This window comes from Pleurodeles waltl, chromosome 9 (genome assembly GCF_031143425.1).
Source record: "Pleurodeles waltl isolate 20211129_DDA chromosome 9, aPleWal1.hap1.20221129, whole genome shotgun sequence".
Taxonomy (NCBI): Eukaryota; Metazoa; Chordata; class Amphibia; order Caudata; family Salamandridae; genus Pleurodeles; species Pleurodeles waltl.
The window spans coordinates 672007065-672027326 of NC_090448.1; the positions used below are offsets into that span (position 1 = coordinate 672007065).

The window sequence follows — 20262 nt, forward strand, 5'->3', positions numbered from 1 at the left end:
GCATGAAGTACGGCCTGAAGCATGTGAAGACATGGTGAGGTACAGGAGAGTGCTAATTGGGTTAGTAACATGTTAACAGGTACAGGAATAATAATACCACCACTAAGTGTGTCCAGTAATAGTAATCAGATAAAGGAATTGGTAAACCTGATTGAGGATTTATCTGATGAAAAAACAGCTGCCCTAAGGAATATCATGGATGAAATGACAGCATTTAGGGAGAACCTACTACTGAGTAGAAAACAAACGTATTGCTGGCCATTGAGATTGATTAAATTACAATATTGAGTGTCAGAGAGGGGATGTGGAATCGGTTTTGTTTCAGGTTTCATTTTGTGACACTCAATATGGAGCCTACAATATGTACCAAGGCCTTGTAGTATCTTTTTTTGCTTGAATCTTTTTTTTCATTTTTTTTTCAATACAGAGAGATAGATATACAAAGCATATTCAACAATCATAATGACAGGACTCCGTGATACAAAGTCCATAGCATATGACACACATCGATATGTTAGATGATAGGGAAATTTGGATTAGCGTATAGATAATGTGTACAAGTGACATTGATCAGATGACCTGTTAGGACTGTATAATAGCCTCTGTCTCCATCCTGCGGGGCTTGTTCAGTCTGGAAGGCATAGTACATCTGACACATTTACAGAACAAGTGGTCGATGTGTATCATACATGGAAGCAAATAAGATTCAGCGTGTTGTGCTTATACAATTATGTAACAACACAACAGTAACTTAGTCCGGAATCCAATCCCTAAGACTTGCAGTACCTTTGCTATAACCACAAGTGACAAACTGTTGTTGTGCCTCATTAGCTGATTTCATAAGACAATCCCCATATATGGCTAAATGTTTAATTTTGATTTGACTGGATATGGCTTGGAAACTCCCAATCTTTCACCAGGCAAACTGCTCTCATTGGCTGTGGGTGTTTGTGCAAAATGTATTGTAACCTATAAAAACCTCATGCACTCTTTTGAATTCCGAACTAGTCAGAGCGGTACAATGCTGCTCCATGCAGCTGTGACTATATAAATGTTGCACTTTGAATTTTACTGTCTGTGTGTTTATTAGTTGTAAGGCTTCTATAAAATACAGACACATTAATACATACATTAAGAGGATATTTAGTCATAGAATTCCAAATAGTTCCCTAAATGTATTCCTCTATTTTCTAACATAGTATGTAACTCTGTCTAGAGTGGCTAATTTTGAGAGCTCATTAGTTCAGTCATCTACATCAACAAAGTTGCCACCATCCCACTTATAAAAAAATCTAGTTTGTTAGCTGCATGTTGGGTCCAAACGTCATAAAAATGAACAAGTTTCACTATGTCATGCACTCTATTCCTACAATTAAACAGGACCCTCTCGATTACCAGTGTCCAACATATTACAGTTCTGGGACAATCTAGCAGCATATAATTATAACTCCCTTATAACTTTCCAGCAAGTGTCTGACTGTAATAATCTTACCCATGGGCGTCCAATGTAATACACAACACAGCTCTTGCTGCATGGACTCCCAGACATGTCTACTTGAGACAATGGCAGGAGAATTCTCCCATTCATGTTGCAAAAGCTTAATGCTCAATTCCTCAACAGTCAGATGTACATTTTAGAAACTTCTCCACTGCTTCATACAGCTAAGATGCTGAGCATAGGTCAACTGTTTCCTTAAAACATTTATCCACACCTAAACATTCCTTGCTATTGCACAGCTTCACCTTCTGCAAAGACAGTGTTCTATAGCAGTTGTAAGGTCTTTGTCAAAGTTCTCTTCTGCAACCTACAACGTATGAACTTAAGATTGGTACCCTACTGGATTCTCCAAAGTATGAACCCTTGGCAGAGTTGGCACCTTTGCAGAAAAGGCAGCCCATCAATGTTTCAAGAGAAGGAAACCAACAAGAGGTTTGAAACTTCTGCTAGAGGACTTGGTGCCAGTAAAATGTGTGTCCTATGGGGAGGAGATTACCAGAATATCAGTATTCATCTGACAAAGGGAATCACATTTTTACACATTTAAAACGTGTAAATACAGTTGTATTCTTGCTCTATTCATATTTGAAGAAGTGGTAGAATAGGGACAGTTGCATAAAAGGAACCAGGCGAAATCTGCTGAATATGTCTGAAAAACTAAGTATCATGATTTACCGTATAGCACATTGAGAGTAAAACTGATTCAAATAGCCAGACCTAGAGATATGGATCCAGGCCTTTTCATCAATGTATCTTGACTATGGGACTGACGAATATGAAAAACTCTCCTTGTATTTGATGTCGAAACTCTGGTTATTACAGAATACAGCAGCTCAGATGTTGAGACGTCTATCCCTTTGAGAACATTAGGCCATCTTGCACAAGGTGTAGGGATTGCCTGGGATCTTCTGCATTAAAGTCAAGCTTGCCATAATTATCATTAAGGCAATACTCGGCGCTCAATTTCTACTGGGCACTTAACGTCTACATTACAACATGATGCGAGATCCAGAGGTCTGGTATCTGACTGCGGGTCCTCACCTGATAATTGTAGGGCTCCCATTCTTCAGTATGGTCTTGAATTGTGAGGCGTATTTCTACTCCACATGAGTGGGGTGCTGTGTCCTATATTTTTCTCCAAGGACACATTTCATTCTTGATAGCTTGTATACACTTTAATGTATCTTTCTCTGTCATGTTGGAAACTATGCTCTCCATAGCACTAACTCTTGCAGTGGGATAGTTTCATTTAAAAAATATAAATGATGATGAGAAAAAGAAAACCTGGGATGAAGGGAGAGAAGCAAGAAGACATCCATAGTGACATTGAGAGGCATGGACAATGGCTACAGAGGTACATAGACTGTGCATAGGCCAGAGGGGACACAAACATTGGGTCTCTGAGAAGATTCACTCACTGGGTGAAGGAGACAGGAGTTCTGGATGTTGGATACAAGTACACATTAACACTGAGCAAAAGGAGACAAAGGCTCTTGAACAGGGAACATTGACAAGAGACTACCCAAATGCACAGATAATTGACTGTACAACAGGGAGACACTAACACTGGTGAAAAATAAATGGGCTTTAGAAAGGAGTGACACAGATACCATAAGATGGCAAAATGGACACTTGAACATACTGGGAATTACAGAGTCTGAGCCACAGACACTGATCCATGGAGAGGAACATACAAGAGCAAGGTTACATTGCCAATGGAATAATGAGACTCAAACATCAGGAAGGGGAAGGATTGATACTGAGACAAACAATATAGATAGTGGGACAGCAAACAGATGCTGGGACAGGAAAATGCTGACGATGGTTCTAAGTCACAGACACAGACAAAAAGGTAAAGAGACAAGGTCATGGGAACTAATTTTCACCTGGGAAATGCTGACAATTACTATGGGACAACGAGACAGAGACGATTTGTAAATGGCCATTGTGACAAGAGGATCCAGGGGGACAGAGACATAAGTAGGACAGAGGCATATCAACTTGGACAGTGAGAAACAGGCATTAATACAAGCCCAGACAGATACATGAACTAGAGAGGGACACTAAAACAGGGACACTCAAACATTAGTATAAAAAATCCAGACATCCGGGACAGGAAACACAGACAATGGGACAGAAAAGCATAGATGTTGGTAATGGGGAAAGGGGTAACAAATAGTAACAATGGACCGGGGTATTGGGACACTAGGAGAGATGGACCCAAAATCAGGACAGTGATCCACAGGTACTACAACAAGAAAACACGGGACTTGGGAATATGGGCAAGGGGACAAGGAAACACTTCTAATGGGACAATAGCATAGAATAGGTAACAGATATTCCAACTTGGAGACATTGGCACTGAAACAAGTAAACATGGGTGCTCAAACAGGGAGTGCACTAATAACACCGGGTCTGGAAAGCCAAGGACAATATTGACACCACACACAGGGACAAGGGAGCTGGTACATGGAAACATGAGAACTACTTTAGGGGACAACAGATACAAGGAGACACGGACAAGGACAATAGGAAAAGAGGACTTTGACAGAAGTGGTGAAACAGGGACACATGAGCACACAGGCTCTGTGACAAAAAGCACTTAGGAGACACAAAGGCACATAGACAAATGTAATAGGTAAATATAGATGCCTACTGTGTACACTGTGATGAAGACACATGAAAAATAGAACGGAGAAGTATACACAGAGATGAATTATGGGACAAGCAGGTGGGAATACTGGACAAAGAGATTCATACCAGACCTGCATTTCACACAGTGCCACTGTGTGCCTCATGATATCCGCTCCCCTCACATGGTCACCTGGGGAGTGGTCGATTTCACACAGTGGCTGGCAACACGAGCTGGAAACCACTGCAAAGATTGTATTTTAAGCTCATATTTTGAGGTTGTATGAGCCAATGCCCATTAAGGGTTGTGAAAGCAACCCAGGACATCAGCAACCTTTTATGTTTGCATTTGTTTGGAGAGGGAGGAGTTCGATAGGGGGGTAGGGGAAGGAGGCAAATTGGCCTCTCAGGTAGTTCTTGGCATAGAGGTCCGACCACTCTAAACCCCCCCTTTTCACACAGTGAATTTTCTTTCCAATTTAGCAGGTCTGACAGACCCTAACAAGTGGATACAGTGCCCAGTAAAGTAACATAACCCTGAGTGCTCTCAGCACCAAGAAATCAGGGCATTTAAAAAAGCTGTGCTCTTGCAATATCACTTCACATAACATAGTATAGAACATACTGTATTGAAAACTCTATAACATTACCTTTCATATTTATAAAGGGATGTTTGCCATAAATGTATGTTTATTGTCGAAAATACATAATTTATTCCTGCCATTAGTTCAGTGCAGAGAAATTTTGAGTAGTAAATCCCACTCAATGAATGGGAAGTGAGTGTTCCGAGGCGTAGTTTGACTTGAGAATGCCTACAAGTTTACTTTTGTAGGCATTCCCAAACTAATTTCTGATTCCTTTCACCCTAGATGCAAAAGAAAAAGGGTGACCACAGATTTGTTTAGGTTGTAAGGGAAGAGCTGTCTCCATGTCGGGAAAAAGGTTTTCCTGCATAGAAAAAAAAAATATTTGCACAGGAAGCTCAATTCTACCATGCAAACTTCTACAATATGTAGAACGTAGCACAGCAGGAATAGGAGCACACAGGAATAGTCATATGATATTCCTACTAGTACCTTTTTAAGCCAGCGGTGGCCGCTGCAAATGTCAGAGGGTGCGGGGGACGATGGGGATGGGGAAACGAGGTAAAAAAATACTTATGGGTTAGTTGCCGCCGCCCACTGTTTCCTGCTGCCTAGCTCGTCACTCCTCTTCTAGTGTCCCAGCATTCACTGGGACATCAGCACAGGCTCCACAGTAATCCTGGTGCTGCTTTCATGCTAAAACTAGCATGAAAGCACATCAGGATTGGTCTGGGTGGCAGTGACTGAAGCTCAGGCACAGCTCTGGGGTCAGTGCAGTTTCTCCAGCCCAGCTGTTAAACACAGCTAGGCTGGAGAAACCTAGGTGTACATGTGTGTTTGGCCAGCCTGAGATGGCCGGGCAAACACACATGCACACTTAGGTGCAGTCTCCCAGAGATGTGAAATTCCTATCACCCCACACCCAGGAAATATTGTTTGGGGTCAAAGGCAACAAGTTTTCATGTTTATTTTATCCTTAGGACAAGTAGACCCAACCCCCTGCAACACAAACCCTTTGTCTCCCAGTTTACAGAGAAGGAAACTATCTGCATTTGAGGTAATATGGCCATAGGTTAATGCTGTTTGAATTTGTATTTATGGTTCATTAATGAAAAGCCTTCATTATTAGGGTGAGGGCTGTATTAAAAGGTTTAACAATATGCGGCTAAGTATAATGCTCTCTGATTAGATGCAAATGTTTGCGGCAGCTTATTTACAAAAAATATTCCCAATGGAAAATCAGTGTAATCATTTTCAACAAGATTATGAGAAGCATGAAAATAAACAAGCACTGGCAAACCCAAACAATCCAACATTTTTTGTGAGGCTTTTGATTTCGTCAATGCATGCCTTGTTTTGACATGGCTTTTGTAACCCATTATTGTTGTGAGAAATGTCAGGCCTTCACCATTGTAACAAACATTTGCAAAAAGCAAGAACAAGTTTTTGGTCTCAAAAAGTACACCTTGCCACCAGTGGCGTAACAAGGGCCCCGCAGCCCCCCTTCAGGGGGCCCACTCAGCACAACACCTGCGCTGAGGGAGTCTGGAGGGGGGGGGTCCCTCCAGGTTCATTGCAGGGGGGCCACCTCCAGTTTCGTTATGCCGCTGATTGCCACAGTAGTTCCTGGCACTGAATAAAACTACTTTGTTTGCCAATATGCTCCTTGTGGAAAAGCTGAATGTGATCACTCACAGTAAAGCCAGCCTATGGATAGATAGAGAAATAGAAGTTTAATAAAAACAAAATGTCTTTGTTAATGCCAGACCTAATTAGGGACCCAATTCTTAAAGAAAGCCACAAAAGTGAACCGCTGGTATATGTATTTGAATTAGTGGCTTTCATGAATTCACAAGAACTTGCAGAAGTAGATCAGGAAATCGTACTCCTACAAAATATTTGTGAACTGCATTTTAGCACAAGCAAATATGCATGTGTAGATTTGCTCGTGTAAAAAACTATTGAGCGTTTACAAGCTCACTTTCCCTCCAGCCACTTTTCTCCCAACCCTGGAAGAACTTCTACTTCTACCATCGTCAGGAGGAAATTTCCAGCCTTTCTCTGTACAAGAAAAGATTAGAGAAGAGCTGGTGAAAATCCTTAAAACATGCAAATTAGTAGGTTTGCAGATTCAATGGCATTCCAGCCCTGGAACTATTGCTTACTGCTTCCTTCAGCCCCAGTATGTAGTTCTGCGGAAAGGTGGCAAAATAACGAAGCATAAGCTGTGGCATAATCAAAGAGGCTATTATCAGAGCTCTTACATAATGAGATTGCTCCCATAATTTGTCGCCGCACTTCATGGCACCAAAGGGACAAGTAGATTTTTTTTAAAGGACAAGTAAATATAAAAAGCAACCTGTCCCATGGACAACTAGATATTTTATTAAATTCCACAACCCTGTCTCCCCAACTCCTGTGACCCAGCCCGCTCCTCCCTGTACTGCTGGCTGAGCTAGCAGGTGAAAAATAAAACACTATTAAAATATTGTTTTATTTTTCATCACCTGGCTCTTGGCCAAGGGGGCGATGGAAGCCGCCCCTCTTTGAAACCTGTGGCTAGTGCAGCCTTTCAGGCATACTAAAGGGAATGTGGATGAATACAAAAAAAAAAAGTATGTTCAGGTGAAAATATAAATCTCTGTTGGTACTTTTACTTTTTCTGGTGAATTTTGAGATTAAGTAGGCAGACTGAATCACTGCACAAGAAATTGTTATTTTTAAGTACATTGGTAGCAGGTGAATCGACAGAGAAATGTAGTCCTTTAACTTACATAACTGTGATGATAGGTTGCGTTGCTCGGAATGTATAGTGTGGACCATGAAAACGAGTACAAGAAGCTTAGAAAATTCACATGCAGACAGCCTGAGTAAGGTAAGCTTACCTTCCTGACTCGTTAAACACCTTATGAGCTTACATTCTTATAGGGGGGGATCTTCATTTTTTTATAACTAGCATTATTGGCTTTTTTTTTACACTGTAAGAAGAGTAATGTAGCCAGGAAGGAACTACAGAAGAAGGAACATTTTGATTAATCTACCATTTACATTTCTTATAGAAGCTACATTATCAGGAAATAATGCATATGCAATACCAAAACATTATCAGAATAATTGAAAATATGTAAGGTACAATCACTAAAAAAAAGATGTTGGTGGGGACTGCCTAGATTGTATTTTGCTACTTTAGAAAGGGGGAAATCTAAAGCCAACTTCCAACGAGAGAGAGAGTGATGGTGTGTGTGTGTGTGAGAGAGAGAGAGAGAGAGAGAGAGTGTGTGTGTGAGAGAGAGAGAGACACAGAGAGAGAGAGAGACAGAGAGAGAAAGAGAGAGAGAGAGGTTGGTTCAGTGGAGCTCGCTGTGGCATAAATAGTAGATAGGATGAGCGTATCTCAACAGAAGGGAGACGAAGGGCAAAACGATGGTTGCATCAGTTCATGTCCTGCTGGTTTAAAATTATTTGATCTGAGAGGAGGCGTAGGACTAAGGCGTTTGCCGAGCTCACCAACTTAAGGAGGGGTGGATCGCTGAGGGAAATCTTTCCACCTCACCTTGGTCTTCATCGCCTCCAGGCATGTTCCATGTACAGGGATCTTAACGACCCGTCCCTGCTGTATGGTGAATGAGGCTCAGTGTGCACAAAGCTGCACAATGACAAAGTCACTTACTCTCCTTGCATTGGTCCCTTTTCCCTTATTTATTAACTCATATTACAGCAGAGAGTCTCCCCACTCTCATTACAGTACCTTCACACATTAGTTCCGAAATCAACCTTTGCTTTAAAAATGCTCCAATCGTGGCATTGTATGCCAAAGTCATTTTACCCCTTCCACGCTGATCTTTCTAGTGTGTGCACATCTTCGCTTGTATTTTTTGTGGTTGAGAACCTCTTTTATTATGGTAACCGTATCAAACGCATGTCTCCACCAACCATGGATGCAAAGGAGTTAGTAACCTGATGTCTTTTGTGGCAGTATTAAATCCAGCATGATAGGTCTGTGTTCTTCGGCTTACTTCCTAAGCTTTGGCACATCTAGAGGTAAAAGGCTTTCATCGTGTGCAAATTCTAAAGTAATTAACTTCTGGCACAGGGAAAGTAGAGGTATGTGGGAATATAGGGACAGGTTATGCTGCAAAGTTGCCTAAATTATGTGGCAAGAAATACCAAATGATGTGCACACTCAGTGGCTGAATTTAATAGTTTGCCATTTTAACACTCATTAATATTGTCAGGCTAAAGTTTCACCGCATTAATACTAGTTCACCTGAATATACAATAAGCAACTAAACGAAGCCAGTAACCTTTGAAACGAATTAGCAAATTCAGGCACCACGAGAGGCTTTTTTTGTGGATTAACAATTTTATTCGTCTCAACTAGAATTTTTTTTGTTTTGGAAAGCTAATAATTGTGCAGCCATGGTGGATTGTGTGGCATGTGCTGTATCGAGGTTGCAGATTCCAAACGCTCGCTGCTGGAGGTAAATATTCTGTATGCATGAATGGCACAGTTATAGAGGTAAAATGTTCTGTTTCCCTCTGTCCGTCCTTTGTGCTCTTCCAGCCCTAGGGGAGGCAAATGTTGTAGGTTTGTACTAATTCCTCAGATATACAGTCTTCAAGGTGACATTTTCTGTAGTCCAGTGCTACTTCTGTGCACCATCTAGTTTTGGCTTGGCAGTCTCTGTCCCCGTTTCATGTACTCTATGTGAAAGGCTCAGTATCTCTGAGCCATTCTATGGGTCCTCCTATCTAAAGGTGGCAGTGTCCAGTTGGGAGCATAACTGGCTCAGCATCCATGTTCCTTCCTCCTGACCCCATCTAGTCATAGACTTAACAAGTTCTGCATCCCGGCACCAACTCCCACAGTCATCCAGTCCAACTGGAGAAGGCCTAAGGCCGCTTAGTCAACCCCTCCGGCCCAGCCATCCATTGATGTGACAGTTTCAGGGTATGCTTCGGCACCAGGGAACAATTTTTCTTTGCAAAAGCAAATCATGCATGCTTCTAAAAGAAAACTATGTGCCAATCCATCAGAAATGCTTTTAGGGCTAGCCAGTCCCAGGCATGCTCGCACCGCCAAGCAATGTAAGGAATCCCTCAGCCTTCACCATACTAAGGATTTTTCAGTGTGCCCAGAAAGACCTGTGAATCTTGCTGTAAAAACAAACAGTATGCAGCATAAAAACAGTGGCTCACTAAGGGCTCATCTGCATTTGTGTAAGCATTTGAAGTTATCAGTGTCATATATTGCCTATAACACGTTGGTTCTTGCCAGTGTTTTTATTCATGGTAAGCATAGCCAAAATTCCCTCTCACTTGGCAGATTCGACCCACTTGTTTTGTGATAATAAATACAAACAGAACAGACACTGAGAAGAGCAAATTAGAGAGCAATGAAGTAGTGGTAAAATATGGGTAGTGGAAGGAAAAAACCTTATACATTTTTATATGTTTTACTTTCTTAATTAAAATATTAATTTTGTGTTTTTATTTAATAGATAATTTTAACAATATGCACTTTCTCTAATATTGCTCAGGTTGGAGTGGGAATAGTATACTGGCCTCTCCAGAGTCCAGCAATTTCCCTACTGTTGCTTACGTTGAAGTGAGAATAGTAAATCTTACTCCTCCAAAGTCAGCACTTTCCCTTTTGTTGGTTATGTTAGACTGGGACTAGTGAGCCTGACCCCTCCAAAGTCCAACACTTTCCTCACTGTTGCTGAGGACAGAGTGGGAATAGTAAATCTGCCACCACAAAAGTCTAATGCTTTCTCTACTGTTGCTTATGTTGGAGTGGGAGTATTAAAATCTAACCCCTCCAAAGTCTACCAGTGACATTGCTGTTGGTCGGACTGGAATGAGAGTAGAAAATGTGACCTTTCAATCTAATTTTGTACACATACAAAGTCAACAGAATTGTAGTTGAGGGGTGTGCATGTCGATTTGAAATGACAGGGCTGATGAGCTTGTGATTTTCCTTCCTGTGATCAGTTCCTATGAGTATGTGCCATGATTATGAGCATGTTATTGTGGAGCTGTGTGCTGCTGCTCTTTCTTTTCCTCTGACCTGCCTACTCCATATCCACTGTACCTTCACTCGACAGCTTAGTCGTTATACTCCAGACTATAAGGCATGGACTCAAAAGCTATGTGGTAAAAAGGTAAAACACACATGAAAACAACAGGTGAGACAAGGTTTTCAGTGAGCCAGATCTGACTTAATTACATCCATGAAGAGCAATCACACGATGGACTATCAATATAAATCTGCTGCCTTACATGGTCTATGATCTACTTTTCACATGCATTTTGGTGTTTAATTTCTGTTTCTAAACTCAGCGAATAGCAGGTGTCAGTGTTAACCAATGTTATGGTGCCTCAGAAGGGCAGAAGGTTGAGTTGTGCTTGACAAATTATAAATGTGTGATCTGCAAATCATCGCAGATGGCAGAAGCAATCATTTAATTGAGTGAGTCATGTTGTTCGTGGTTGTTTTTATCATGTACAGAGTAAGAATGGAACTACTGACAATGGTTACTGAGTTATGTGGGTGGAATGGTAAAGATGAGGTCCTGGGACCAAGTTTTGGTTGATCCTGTATATTTAAGGAAAATATATGTTCAGAAGAAGGCGACCTGAGCTCCAATCGCAATAGACTCACTTTACCCAGTAAATGATTCTGGGTAAATCACGTTATAAACAGGTCCCTTTCTCACTTTCATTAGCTATACAATTTGTGAACATATAGACAATGCAGAGCAACTAAAATGTTTAACCTGGCATTTAAAATATGGTGCTTTAAAGTCTGAGTCATTAGATACCCTCACTTGACCCTGTTTGATCCTGGACAAATCACATTATCAATTATTGTATATCCTATTCCTTCCCATGTACCATGTTATTAAATTTACAAAAACAACTGAAAAGCCTAGAATGTTACAGGCGAGTTAGAATTGCCTAGTGACCGTCATTACAACATGAAGACTGTATATCAGTGTACTGGCCATAGCCACGGCACCCAGGCTACATCCTTTCACTGTGGCGCTTACACAATGGACAGCCTCCAGACCAACAGCAACAGCTCATCATCCATTTTTGCTTTAAACTGTCAAATAGACTTATATCCCCTACCTCTTCCACAGTACACAGATTCTGAAACAGCCTGGATGCCATCTGCAGACCAGAAACGCCATAGAAGACTTTCCTACCCACTTCCTAATGGCAATTCCTTCATCCAGAATATCCCACCTTGTACACTCAACACAGCTCCATCACAGTACCCTTGTCCCTCTCTTTTATTTATCCACATATATGACCTTCTAACTCTTTACTCTACATTAATAAAATGCTCTGGACATCCAACTGGACACGAGGTTTGTGATGTACAAAACAAAGTCTAGGGTGGAATGCTACAAACCGTTGGTTTCTGCAGTGGATTTGACTCACCTGTTTTGCGCGGTCAGGGTTCATTGTGGTCTGTGGTTGAAGGAGGTTCATGGACTCTGGCTTCACCACTGACTGTGGAATCTCCCGCACCTTCTCAGCAATGAAGGAGTGCACAGCATTCAAGGCTTCAGCTGTTCCCTGTATGAGGCAGACCCGCTCTGTGGTACCTGTGGAGAAAGCACTTAAAACATGAATATGGAGACTAAGGTGAGAGATCAATGTACAGAAGCAAGGTAGAATAGGACCAGAATTGGAGAACAATGTCAGAATGACAACTCACTGAACCAAAGCATCAGGTTGAACCTCACTACAACTTTTCTATTGTTCTAGACTGTATTCAACTAAGCCCTGCATCTCCAGGGGTAATGACTTAAAAATATATTAGAAGGATCTTTCCTTTACTGATTGAAGTCTAATACCCCTAGCTGATTTTCAATTACAACATACAATACTCTATTGCAGTGGTTCATAACCTGGGATGCCACAAGGCATACTTACGAGGTCGAGACTGCTGAGAAAAAAAAAATATATATTAACACATTATTAAAGTATGTCAAAACAAAGATGCAAAATGTACAAATGAAAATTTAAATGTTCTGTAAATGCGAAGGAATTTGAATTTGGAGGCTAAAAATTCAGTTAATACCATCAGATTGATTTGTGAGAGCAATGCAAGTATATCAGATAGAATACAGTATGCAGCATGAATGTCATAAAATGTATTTAGAAAAGTTCCCTCATATTAAAATAAACTTTTGATTTTTTGTATATTTGTACGTGAATTAAACATAATTTCTTTATTTGTTTGATGAATGCTTGTTTCTGTATTTTTTGTGTATTGTTTTGAGGTTGAAATAATCAAAAATGCTCCCAATAATGACTAATTGGGAGTCCCTGGATTCCAATAATGATTTAGTGGTGGGCCCCGGATCCCAGTAATGAATAAGTAGGGATCTCTAGAAGTCAATAGGTTAAGAGCCACTGTTGGACGACTGTGCACCTGCTTTATAAGACCTGTGGAGTTTGTACCAGTGCTTTTGTATAACGTTTTACTGGGCTTCACATTATTTATTGTGGTGCATTTTAATGTAGTTACTTTGGCAAAATGCAAATGTTCAATGCACAGCTGTCCTTTGAATTTTCAAACAAGCCAGCCCCCACCCCCACCCCCACACACTCACTTCCCCGGGGGTCACCGTAAACTGCATTCCCTTCCCCACTAACCTCGGAGCCGAACAAAAAGCCAATAGGTTATCCAGTGCCACAAAAAAATGGAAGAGTCTAGATAACACCCACTATTCTAGTTTTTGAAATCGAACAAGGTGGAGCCACGGGTTATGTCAAACAATAAATAGAACAGGTATAACCTATCGCTCGATTCCGGGGTTCTGAGAGGTAGCGTTAATTCGGGGGTGTTGTATTCATTTGATCTATCACAGCTGTGAAAGCGGAAGGGGAAAACGTGCCGCAGAATGCAGACGACAGGATGGCCCGGAAGGCCCCGCTCCAGCTGCCCTAGCTACAATGGCGCAGCTGTTGCCCCCTGACAGATCCAACTCTTACGAGCCGCTGACGCTGAACTAAGCGTGTCAAAAAACAAAGCTTCAGGGTCTGTTTTTCAATTAAGACTTAAAATGACTTTCGAAAGTAGTGTCTTTCCAGGTTATGTGGGGCTGGTCAATCTTTCTCTACAATCTTTTGGCGGTCTATCTTTTAGCAGGAAAGTCACAAAAATCCATTACTAAAGTACAGAATCATCTTTCATCGGGATTACTACATGAGCAGGAATTAATGTGAACAGAAGTAGTCACGACGCACAAAACAAATGTATATCTGTTCCTCCCCCGTGTGGCCGACTTCCTTTGCCACTACCTGTAATTTACATAAAAAGTTATTATGCCATTCCATTTACTGAATTACCTATTCCAGCAAGTGAAACCGAAATTAAGGGATACTTGGACTGTGGGGAGGAAGACTTCAAATACCAGTTCCTGCATGCCATGAGTCCTTTCCCTCGCCTTCACTACTTACTTAAGGCAGTTTTGCTTTACCAGACAACCAATCGTAGTCACGCCAACATTAAAATGAAAAGCCACCCCTCCCCAATTCCTCCTGTTCATTCCAAAGCACCCTGCATGCTTCTGTTTTAGTTGTCCTGGATTACTGGAAAGGGGTGGGGGATGGAGGGAGGGAGGGATATAAATAATGAAAGTGAGGGGAAGGGCTCAGAGTAATACAATTACTGGTAATTTCTTACCTATTCACGATGTACAAAGCCAAATAAAACCAGGAAATATCTACCTTGTTTGCTTCAAAACAATAGTAGTTTTAATAAAGAAACACAGTCACAGAAAGGAAAGAAAATGCCTCTATTACTTCATAGAAGTCAATACTCGTGACCCAAATACATTGTCCCCTTCTATTTCCTGTGAACTTCTTTAGTGGTTCACAAAGGTGGAAGTAGAAGCCCAGGTAGGTGTCCTACATCTCTCTGAAATAGAGGCAACCTGCATTTCTGCAATGGAAGTTGACATTCCTCAAGTAGAGTTACACTGGATAGCCTTTGAAATAGAGTGTTCTGTTGCCAATATGACATAGCAATGAGGAATCTAATCTTATTGCTTAGTGAAGCTACAGCTGGCTTCAAGGGCGTAGCTTCGTCAGTATGATTGGGGGGATGTGAGCTTCGGATTTCCCAACACTCATGCTTTGACACTGTTAAAACACAGCAGCAGCCGCTGCAAATGTCAAGGGGGGTGGGTCCCGGGGATGACGGGGACAGGGGAAACAAAAAAACATATCTTTTCTGCCATTCCCGCCGACTCCTGCTGCCTTGCTCCTCTGCTCCTGATGGCTGGTGTCCCAGCATTCACTGGGACACCAGCACAGGCTCCCCAGCAATCCTGGCGCTGTTTTCATGCTAAACATAGCATGAAAGCAGTGCCAGGATTGGTCTGAGCGGCTCGGACTGCTGCTCAGACAGAACACTGAGCTCTGTGCAGTTTCTCCAGCCCCGCTGTTCAACACAACTGAGCTGGAGAAACCTAAGTGCGCATGTGTGTGTTCGGCCTGAGACGGCCAGCCAAACATACATACACACTTAGGTGCACTCTCTCCTCCTCCCCCCTCCTGTGACCCAGCCCCGCTACCTCTCTGCACTGCTGGCTAAGCCAGCAGATGAAAAATATAACAATAGTCAACTATTGTTTTATTTTTCATCTCCTGGCTGTTGACCAGGGAGACAACGCTCCTCCGCCATTATGGAGGAGCTACCCCTGTTAAAACACATCATATGAGAAGCAGTGGGGGCTTAAAGGGCAGTGGAAAGAGAGGAATGCAATTGTTAGGGATATTTAAAACTCAATATTTTTTAAACTTATCAACATTTTTAAAGCCTTCAAAACATAGACAACAGGCTACGTGTGTGTTTTTGGCAGTGTGGGCATGTAAAAATACCAGCTGAAATCGGGCACACACTTCACATTACCTGGCTTAAAACACTTGTACCCAGTTATTTGTTGCAGAACACATTTTTTAGGGTGGTGTAACACCCCCCAAGGAGCTATGCCTCTGGCTGGCTTATATCCTTTCCGAGTGGGGTTGGAATTCACAAAGAAAGATTCTGATACTTTAAAGGAAGCTACCCTCTCAAGGTAAATTTGGAGGGCTCTCCAAGCACCTTAAATTGTGGAGACTGTTTTGTTCCTCAGAACAAGGAAAAGAAAAACATTGAGGAAGAATCACCTCTTGCTCCATATGGAAGGAATAATTAACCCTCGGAAGGAAGGATGCAAAACACCGTATCCTCAAACACGTGGCAAAAAGTGTGTTTATATGACAGTGATGCCAGTTCACACAACCTCCTTGCCAAGGTCATTGCGACCAAAAAGGATGTAAGAGTCAAAATCTTCATATCAAATTCACTCCAGTGTTTCTACAGAGGACATTTTAATGCCTCCAAAACTAGAAGTAGGTCCCAAGAAGGAAATTGTTGAGGGAGAGCTAGATGAATATACAAAGAATCCCTTGAAGAACCTAGGAACCAAACCCTCAGGTTCAAGCAGGGTATCCAGTAGGGATATTAACGCTCTTATAGAGGCCCGCTGAATTAACTGAGTGGAGATTCTTAAATCCAGCAAATCCCCATCATACAGGAAAGAACATACGTTAGAATAGATTTGCAGTAGAGGGATCCAACTGCCTTAACCCACATCATTTACTGATTGACAACTAGTATGTGGAGTAGCATTTGGAGAGGGGGACCTCCAAGATGCCTGTGGGGACTAAGTTGTCAGGAAGCTCTCTCCTCCTCATTCCCACCTCTTGATCTCTAACCTTCCCCAGAACCTCCTGCAGTAAGATTGAAAAGATTTATGGAGATTAACTGGTTGGGGGTCTCAATTTTTCCCCCTCCCTAATGGACATTAGGAGAGGATACCAACTGATGGGCCCAAGTTGATGAGATAAGTATCACAGTAGCTCTCTTCCTCCTGTCCCTCATGATAAATTTGAAAAGGAGAGTAAAAGGAGAAAAGTTAAATAGGAGACAAGGGTGGCTACCTGTAAGACAGAGCATCTTCTGTCTATACCTCTTTTTCCATTTTTTGGGAACAGTACCCATCCACCAGAGAATTTCCCTCATTGCAAATAAGTCTATCACTGGAGACCCCCATCTTTGGACAACATGCGAGAAAATCGAGGGATGAAGGCAAAAGTTCACTGAAGAAAGAATTCTTCTGCTTAAGGAGTCTGTCACAATATTCAGGGCCCCCTGAATGTCAATTGCTGAGATGGAGATGATTCTCTTTTGAAAGATCTTGTTTGATATTTTTAACAAGGAAGCCAATCTTGTCCCCCTGTTTAAGTAGGCCTTGGTAGTTACATTACACATCCATACTTCTCTGAGCTATGCGGCGAAAAGTCTTTCATGGCTTGATGAATCGCTTCTAGATCCCTCCACTTTGGGGATTTGATTTCATGCTCTAAGCCACTGACCATCCTCCCTGCGCTTGATGATGTTTTAGCCATGCCTCAAAACCTGAAATACTAGTGTCTGTAATGATGCCTAGGGGAGCTGGAGGAGATAAGTGATCTCTCCTCAAGATGATCGAAGAATTCAGCCACACCAAAGCTGTTGACGCACCTCCTTTGACAAACAAACTCTATGCATGATTCCATGGGAGAGGATATCAGAGCAATAAAATGAATCCCATCAACTTTTGAAGGTGAAATCTTGCCCAGGGAACTAGAAAGGCATGCGTATAGCCTGGGAGATCACGTAAGAAGAGACCTGAAGGAGACTAGAACTTTACAAGCCTTACTTGAGGAAGAGTAACCTACCCCTGGGCTGTGTGGAATCGAGCTCTGATTAAGAGTCTTTTTTGGGATTAAGTAAAACAGTTAATGTGAAATCTATGTACTTGCAACAAGTCTAGAACCCTCAGAGTAGAAAGGTGGACGAAGTCTCTTGAGGTTGCATGAATGAAAATGCCTTCCTTGTGACACAAAGCTACCAGAGGAGAAAGCATTTTTGTGAATAACCTTGCAGCCGATTTTAAGCCAAAGACTAGAACTGATAATTGGAAATGATGCCCTCTTATCGCACAACGCAAGTGCTTCTGATTTTCTACAGCAATAAGAACATCGAGGTAGATATCATGAAAATCTGTTGTGGTTACAAAGTCTTTTTTCCCTTTTCATTGGTATGATTGACTGGAGAGTCACAATCTTGAAATGGACTGTTTGTACCCAGATGTCCACCCCCTCTATATCCAGTACTGGGTTGAAAGACCCTGATGCTTTCTGGATGAGAAATAGAATGTAATATGAGACCTTGCTATGCTCTGACGAAGAAACTCTCACAATGGCCTTTTTTTAGAAGAAATCTAGAATAGCTGACAAAAGAGCCTCCCATTTCAAAGAGATCTTTGGGACTGAAATAGGATTTAAGCCTAACTCAGGAAGAAGCACCATAAAGACTATAAGGTAACCTTGTCGAATCACAACCAAGACTCACTGTTCGCTGATGTTGTGTTCTCAGGCTTCTGTGAACTCCTGAATCGTCCAACCCAGGGGCCCTGTGGATGCTAAGGAACTGTAATAGTTGGGACCTTTGCTCCACTTTCTCTGGTTGGTCAGTAGAGTCAGATTACTTGTTTGCTTCTCAGACTGGAACCTGTTCTTGCAATATGAAGAAGTTTTCTAATACTTTAGTAAAAGAATGAGATGAATGATCCAAAAGTATTTGAGGATATGAAGATGAGGGAGATTTATCCTTATAAGGAAATATATGATTTCTATGTTTGAAAGCCTTGGTAATCATCTTGTCAAGTATTTCCTCAAAAAACATCTTGCCATGAAAGGGTAGCTTTAAAAAAGACACCTTCTCTTATGCTCCAGTCATACACCCAAAGGTTCCTCCTTGCAGCCACATCTGCCCCAGTAGCCACTGAAAAAACAGTGGTCCTCATTGGTATCATTCATTAACAAGATGTAATTTGTCAGCAAATATTACTTTTCAAAGTTAATGTACAACATAAATATTGTGACCATCACTCCTTCCAACCAAAAGGTAATAGTTTATCAATTTGTGACAATCTTGGACAAAGATATTCAAGAGCTAACGGGCAATGTGCCCTAAGTGAACAAAACCACAACATCTAGAACTGGACCAGTGAAAAGATCAAACTGCATGTTTACAACAAAGAACCCTGGATCATAGTTCTAAGGTCCAGCGTGCCAATGCCTGTTACCTAAATCAGGGTTCTTGTAGTTTGTCGGTACTGAGTCCCACAAAGTTTGATCTTTTCACTGTTTCTATTATATCTGTTGGGGGGGGCACCACCCCTGGGGTGGTGATAGACAGAGCAGTGGTCTCTCCCCTTTCCCTTGTCCTGTTTTGTGCCAGAGCAGGGACTGGGGGGTCCCTGAACCAGTGTAGACTGGCCTATGCAAGGAAGGCACCATCTGTCCCCATCAAAGCATTTCCAGAGGCTCTAGGAGGCTACCCCTCCCAAGCCTGTAACACCTATTTCCAAAGGGAGAGGGTCTAGCACCCTCCTCCCAAAGGAAATGCATTGTTCTGCTTTCCTGGGACTGAGCTGCTCAGATCCCAGGAGGGCAGAGCCCTGTCTGTGAGGTGGCAGCAGCTGTAGCTACAGTGCAAGCCTCAGAGACCTGGTTTGGCAGTATTGGGGGTCCATAGTGGAGCCCCTAGGATGCATGGGATTGAGCCCGCAAAACCAGATTTGGAATGGGGCGACAATTCCATGATCTTAGACACCTCACATGGCCATATTCGGAGTTACCATTGTGAAGCTCCATATAGGTATTGACCTATATGTAGTGCACAAGTGTAATGGTATCCCCGCACTCACAACGACCGGGGAATTGGCCCTGGACAGCGCGAGGGCACCTTTGCTAGCACAAGGGTGCCATCACACTTAGTAACGTTGCACCTAGCCTTCAGTAAATGAAGGTTAGACATATAGGTGATTTATAAGTTACTTAAGTGCAGTGAAAATGGCTGTGAAATAGTGTGTGCACTATTTCACGCAGGCTGCAGTGGCAGTCCTGAAGAAAGGTTTGTCTGAGCTTTTTATGGGTGGTAAAAGAAATGCTGCAGCCCTTCAGGATCTCCTGGAACCCCAATGTCCTGGGTACCTGGGTACCATATTCTAGGGACTTATAAGGGGGGGTCTAGTGTACCAATTGGAATATGAAGTCACTAAACTATAGTGACTAATTTGCACACAGAGAGAGCATAAACACTGGAGTTCTGGTTAGCAGAACTTCAGTGACACAGCTAAGCACTACTGACAACACACACGTAGGCCACAAACTATGAGCACTGGGGTCCTGGCTAGCAGGATCCCAGTGAGACAGTAAAAACACACTGAAACAAACTCACAAACAGGCCAAAAGTGGGGGTAAGCATGCTAGAAAGAGGCTACATTCTCACACAATGCCTGTTACCTAAATCTGGGTTCTTATAGTTTGTCAGTACTGTGTCCCACAAAGTTTGATCTTTTCACTGTTTCTATTATATATGTTGGAGTTTGTTGAAAATTGTCAGAAACTGATGAACTATGACCTTTTATT

At 42.0% G+C, this 20262-nt stretch overlaps 1 protein-coding gene across 3 annotated transcripts in view; it reads right to left on the reverse strand.

Annotated features, from left to right (window-relative positions):
* The window catches only part of LOC138259847 (RNA-binding protein Nova-2-like), a 202094-nt gene that overhangs the window by 84264 nt on the left and 97568 nt on the right, over positions 1 to 20262 (reverse strand). For all 3 annotated transcript variants that reach the window (XM_069207750.1, XM_069207751.1, XM_069207752.1), the window contains exon 3: positions 12163 to 12329. In XM_069207750.1, the coding sequence (XP_069063851.1) occupies positions 12163 to 12329 (167 nt within the window). The remainder of the gene's footprint in view (positions 1 to 12162; positions 12330 to 20262) is intronic.